This window comes from Lactuca serriola, chromosome 9, assembly GCF_051521515.1.
Source record: "Lactuca serriola cultivar US96UC23 chromosome 9, Lser_US96UC23_V15, whole genome shotgun sequence".
Taxonomy (NCBI): Eukaryota; Viridiplantae; Streptophyta; class Magnoliopsida; order Asterales; family Asteraceae; genus Lactuca; species Lactuca serriola.
The window spans coordinates 46,219,354-46,226,182 of record NC_136416.1 but is presented as its reverse complement, the minus strand read 5'-3'; the positions used below and the strand labels follow the sequence as shown (position 1 = coordinate 46,226,182).

Here is a 6,829-nt window from a genome sequence, read left to right as displayed (position 1 = left end):
AGATAGCCTTCCGGGCTAGGGTAGAGGTGGCTATTATAGCCGCAGAAGAGATGACCGCAAGGTTGATGGTAGAGATAGCCGTAGGGCTAGTGGTAGAGATAGCTTGGTAGCTAAGATGGTATGCGATATGTTGTAGAGTTAGCTTATATGGCTGAGATGATATGTGTTATGTGGCTTATGTGTGTGGGTATGCTCTAGGGAACTCACTAAGCTTTCAAGCTTACCGTTTGTGGTTTTGTTTCAGGTAATTTTGTGCCCAAGGGCAAGGGCAAGGCGTGCACTCTGTCTCTTTTTCACTGATATGTCTTGGGGACACTCTGATGTTTTCTTTTAAATAAAATTGTAATGAACATGGATTTAAAAAAAATTATGATTGGGATTTCATGACTTATGCAAAAGTGGTTGACTATTTTAAAATAAACCTTAATTTTTTGGTAAAAGACAAAAGAATTTATCTAGTCCAAAATGTTGTACATGACTTATTAATTATCACCAAATGAATTATGTAATATTACTTGCTAGTTAAAAGTATTATTTTCTAGAAATAAATAATTTTCGATTAATTATAAGAACTTATTGAATGATTATTAAAATCAATTTCTAATAAATAATCAATTATATCAAGTTGTTGTTAGTGTGACCCATTAGTATCATATATTAATTAGAAATATCACTTTAATATGATTCTTGAGCTGACAAGTTCATTTAATATATATATATATATATATATATATATGTGTGTGTGTGTGTGTATGTGTGTGTGTGTGTTTGTGAATTTATATTGTTGCCTTTAATGACTTTAACCCTAATCTTAGGGTGAAAGGAATGGTTCGCACCCAATTTTGTCAACCCACTACAATATCAACTCTACATCAATTATTTTCTTTCTTCTCTTTTTTCCAACTTTTTCAACCCACAATACATGAATATTTTCCCAATTTACTCAAAGTACTCAATTAAAAAAATAGAAAAACTATTATAAAGTCCCTATATTTTAAACTAATATGCAATCAAGTCCTTATATTATTTTTTCGGTGAAGTCCTAAACACTGGTTAATTTATTTAATTAAGTCCCGAATACCGGTTAAATTATTTAATTTTGGACAATTTGTCAGATTAGCCGTTTAATCTAAAAAGTTGTCCAAAATTGAATATTTTAACTGGTATTTGGGATTTCTTTAGAAACAAATATAAGGACTTAATTGAATATGAGGTCAAAATGTAGAGACTTTATATGAGATTTCCTTAAATGTAAATTCTTGTTTTTTATTTTCTATAAATTCTTTAAAAAGTTTCAAACTTGAACATTTGAGAGTATAGATTTAGAGTTTTTTGAAATGAAATAATATAAGCTTTTGATCTGGATGAACTCTCAAAAGAGTTCCTGTTAGATTTTGGGTCTAATATTATCGATATTTAGTTGGATAATTTTCTATGATCATGATTGTAATCACTTTCAGACCGCTTTTAAATTTGAAACACAGAAAGTACCTTGCTATTTTGTGTTTTGAGAGATAGAGAGAATCTGACATTCCCATGCTCAATGAGTATTTCTCCTTTTTACATAAAAATTCAAGAACATTTTTTATTTCAAGAAACTTTACCTTAATGGGCTTCAAGTCAAACGAAACCACAACCCTAACAATCTCATTGATCTTATGTAGAGAAGAAAAAAAAAAGAAAGTTTTAGCATCAAGAATAGATACATAGTAACATAGATCGGTCCTTTTATAATTTTACCAAAGTTTTACAGTAACTCAAGAATATAACGAACAACTCAGATCTCTTCTCCGACAGATGAAAAGAGATGAAACTCCCACTGGTCGGGCATCACCTCGTGATTGATCCCACCGATGTTGATTCCGACGTAAAGGCAAGCCTTGAAGTGTGCATCAATGATATCACGTCCAAAAGCCTTATCGACTCCAACCCACAGTAATATGGGCCCTAATTTCATTAAACATATAATTTCGTTAAATTTTAGACAAAATTGTAAGAAAAGGATATAGATTCGAGGCTACCGGAGGTTACCTAAGGTCTTGGGAAGCCTCCTTGGGGCCGGCCAACGACCATAATGTATCTTTCTGCAACAAGGTATATTCTTGTTCGATTCCATACCTATTACATGAAATTGGAAATTATAAACATCGAAACTAGAGTTGGGAAGTCATTTGTGAAGTGAAATCAGGAAAAATACCATGCGATTTCCATCTCGATCGACTTTAGGGTCTAAATTGAGAGAGAGAGAGAGAGAGAGAGAGAGAGAGAGAGAGAGATCCTCTATTATTTTTTAATTGTTAAAATAAATAAATAAATATTAAATTTTAAAAAATGAAAAATAAATACCCAAATATATTATAGTCGTTTCAATTTTCCGGAGAAACCATTTTCATATTAAAAAAAAGTCCAAAAGAGAACCAAGTAAAACTAAAATACAATAAATATATATATATATATATATATATATATATATATATAAAACAAAAAATAAAAAATAAATCATACCAAAACATTTTCACATAAATACCCAAAGGTATTATCCGCTTCTACTGTTGTTACAACGATTGTCAAAGGCTGAAAAAAATGTTAAATATATTAATATTTTCATCACAAGAGGCTACTTCATCCAAACCCTAAACCCCTTTCTTATTAAACCTGCATCGGCCTTCTCCATCTACAGTCAAGTTCATAAATCTGAAATCATGAAAGTCAGTCTGAAGTGTCAATACTCCGACCAACAGCATTGATCTCATGTTTCATCTTATTCTCAAGCTAGAAAGGTAGTTGCTTTTCTATATTTGTTAAATGAAGTATTAGTTGAAAATTGAAATGAATTTTGTTTTTGTTTTGACTGATGAATAGGCTGCCATTTGTGTACGACGGCTGCTCTTACAATTGAGACTGACCCACCTGTGTTCGCCATGTATGTTTATATTCACGTTTTCAGACCCTGAGTGGACCATTCTTTTCTACACTGTTAAAACCAACAGTCCTCTTCACCGTGAACATTCTATAATTCGAACTTCATAGTGAGTTTTCTCTGGTTCTGAGTTCTTTGTTTTTCTTTATGATATTAATGCTCTGTTATTGGGTGAAAGCTGGAAATTTAGCTTAATTTGATTTAAAGTAGAAAAGAGTACAGGGTTAGATTTCAATGCTTTTTTGGTTCTAAGATTGCATGCCAAGTGTTTGTGATATTGCCTCAATGAATAGACCCAAACCTTTTTTATTGTTTTCCAAGCATTTATATATATATATATATATATATATATATATATATATATATATATATATATATATATATATATATATCTTGATTTTGTAGGGTTTAGGCATGGATTCAGCCCCTGATCTTATTACAGAACAGGATGGAACCTTTATGATTGGTGGTGACGCTGCAATGCAGCGGATGATAGCTCCTGATTTTATTCGTCGGAATCAAAATGTAGTGCTTGGGGCAGTTGATGGGCACGAGAATCCAATGGCAGATGAGTTCTTTAAAATCTGCTATCAGTTATCAAATCTGCTCGAACGAATTTGTGAGTACCAGAAGAAGCAAAGTGGAGACACTGAAGACATTACCATGGATTATAAATATGATGGACCATCTGCCCTCTTGGTTGAGCTCAGATATCTGCACGGGAGATTTTGTAGCTTACTCTCTTCCTCGACAGTGTTTGTTGCTAAGATAGAGAAACTACAAAAGGAAGCAAAAAGGGACAAGACCGGGGCTAACCGATCATGGAATTTCATGATACCTGGATTTGTAACTGCTGTTGGATCTTTGTATTTCCTTGGCCACCGTTGGTTGAGTGGCTTAGGAATTTTCATAGGGGGAGTGACTCACTTCGGCAAAAAGTGGTCATCATCCAAGTTTCATAAAGAGGCAACGCTTTTTGACAAGTCAAAGGATTTTACAACATCGGTCATCACATACGCCACTCTCATTAACTCCAAAGTTAAACTTGTGGAATCCTCAATTCAGGAGCTTGATGCTGCTTTATGTAGCGTTGGTTCTGATGGAGACTACTTGAAAAATGAAAGTGCAAGAAACAATCTGAGGAGACTGTTGCAAGAGACTTTGTCACATACCGATGCATGTGCCAATATTGTTCAACTAGGAAAAACGGAGGTGATGAACAAGTGGGAATCCATGTGAAGAGGTATTTTATCTGTTTTTTTCTTTACACCTTAATTTACTAACTAGTGGTCTAAGTAGTGGTGGTCTAATTTCTGAGAGTAAGCTTCCATGGGATGTGTTTCAACTTTTATAGTCATAAACATTTTGGGATTCTTTTATATATATTTGATTTGTTGTTGGCGTTGTTTTGGCATATTTGTTTCATTCAAATCCCTGTTTTCTTATTTATCTTTTTAGTTTATTTCAGAAACAAATGTTAATTTAGCTCTATGTTTGTGGCCTTTTGATGCAGTACTATTTTGAAGAATTGAGGATCGTTGCTAGATCAAGAAACACCCGGAGGACATATGCAATTAGAAAATTGAACGAGATTGTCTATCACAATCAAATCATTTGGGTCTTTTTAGATGGAAATACTGCAATTTTTGTTACAAGTGTTTGTGTTTGTTCAATGAAAATATGAATTTTGATCATCAAGTTTTTTTCTTTTTTTTTTACATTGCATCTTTGATTTCAAGTAAAAATGATGAATAGGTAGGTCTGACAATCGTGTAATGTTCGGGTCGTGGGTAGAGATGTACACGAAAACCGGATTGATCCATAGGATTCGATCTGGAAACCGGATTTGGTCAAAACTGGTTTTGACCAAACCAGTGACCGGATTGAAGTTTCGGACGCAATATCGGATCGACCCCCAGATTGTAAATCGGATTTGACGAAAACCAGATCCAAAAATTGGTTTGAAACCGAATATTTTTTTTTCTAACCGTTAAAAAACGGGCGTTTTCGAAAAAAATCAATTTTTTTCTAACTGTTAGTAAGCTCCAAAAACGGTTAGTTTGAATATTTCTTGACTTTTATGACCTTCTAAACACATAAAAATGGATGACATTTGCTAGATTTCAATGCTACACAAAATTCTATGTAACACCTCGATTTTCAAAAAAAAATAATCATTTTTAATTCACCAATCATTATTCAAAATCCAAGTCATTACAGAATTTTAAATCATAATTAACACAATTTCAGAGTATCCTAAAATCTACAAGACATCATAAGCCGACGAATGTATACAATCATGCCTACGTCTTTCCGGAATCTACAAAAGCACTTGAAATACATTTAAATCAAAACTGTAAGCATGAAACTTAGTGAGTTCTTAAAATAACACATACACAAATAATTAGCCTCTCATGACCATATCTCAATACGGACCCTCTGATCATGTGTCTTAGTGAAGACCCTCCAGTCTCACGTCTCGGTATGAACCCTCCAGTCATAACTCAATATATACACAGAATAACATAACAACATAAGTCACAAAGACAGAATGCATAATTACACATATATCAGTATAAACAATTAAGACCCTCCGGTTAATACTACGAATAAGACCCTCCAGTCAATAACATAAATAAGACCCTCCGGTCACACATAAATTACCACACAAGTAAGTATAGTCAGAAGATTCACCTCAACGCTACTAGAATAATCCTACACTGTCGTGCTGCTGCAAACCGACTCCCAAACTAAGCCAAACAACCCAACAACAAAGTCAATAACTCAACAAGGCTAAACCCCAACACTAGGCCCCAAGATATCCCAACTAACCAGGTCCACTATTAGTTTAAATCCATTAGGACCACTAAGGCCCTGTGTCCGAGTTTACTTTCAGCAGGACAGGTGATAACACCAGCCCCTACGACGTTGAGGATCACCGATGGCCGGCAGGGCCGAGCGGAGACGCCTACGGCGAGGAGCAGGGCTTTCCAGTTATCTACAGAGGAGCCGCGAACAGCACCGGATGTTGGAGGTGCGCATCTTTTACTTTCCTGTCAACTATTATTCATGATTTTTGTAACGCCCGCAAATCTGGGCTAGTCAAATTAGAGGCAATAGGGGTCGAAAACGACTTTTCGACAAAAGATTATTTAGAATAAATAATCTTAATCAAGTTGTAGAGTATGTTACAAGGTTTTCGTACATATAAAGAACGCCGAAAACCGAGTTATAACGAAGAAGTTATGACCCGTTGAAGTTTCGCGACGGAACCGGCACGATACCGGGAAGCGTAAATAGTGAATTTACGATAGAGCGAGATTTAGCCTTAGCGATCTAAACGAAAGTCGTAGAATATGTTAAACTAAGAACATCGATAAAAAGAACGCCCAAATCTGACTTCGTATGAGGAAGTTATGATTTTTCTAAGATTTAGCATAGCAGTGCACAGCCCGAAATCTGAATTTTAGATCGGTCGATTTTTAGCCGACGGGATCTAAATGAAAGTTGTAGTACTCGTAAATACCAACGCGTGGATATAAAGAACGTCGATAATAGAGCTCGTATGCAAAAGTTATGGACGAAGCTTAGTCCCTACTTTTCGAGCGCGGCGAATTCGATACAGTTTTGTAAATCCGAGATAGAATGAGAATTAGCCAACGAGGTCTAAATGAAAGTTGAAGATCTCATTAATAGGAACTCAACGGTAAAAAGACAGACAAAAACGGAGCTCGTATGCAAAAGTTACGGACGAAGCTTAGAGACTACTTTACTATAAAACTCCTATAAATACAAGGGTGAACTCCTCATATTTTCTTCACACCATAAGCCTTTCTTTCTCTCTCTAACTTCTCTCTAACCTCCCTAAACCCCTCCCAAGTCTAGGGAACCTCCCTATCACGAGAAGAA

At 34.9% G+C, this 6,829-nt stretch overlaps 1 protein-coding gene across 1 annotated transcript; it reads left to right on the top strand.

Moving 5' to 3' along the window:
- The first annotated feature begins 2,565 nt into the window (after positions 1-2,565).
- Positions 2,566-4,618, top strand: LOC145075125 (uncharacterized). The gene is made up of 4 exons (XM_079021424.1): positions 2,566-2,780; positions 2,863-3,029; positions 3,326-4,163; positions 4,434-4,618. Exon 3 carries the CDS (start codon positions 3,335-3,337, stop codon positions 4,157-4,159), a length of 825 nt encoding a protein of 274 aa, XP_078877550.1. The 5' UTR covers positions 2,566-2,780; positions 2,863-3,029; positions 3,326-3,334; the 3' UTR covers positions 4,160-4,163; positions 4,434-4,618.
- Positions 4,619-6,829: the final 2,211 nt, after the last annotated feature.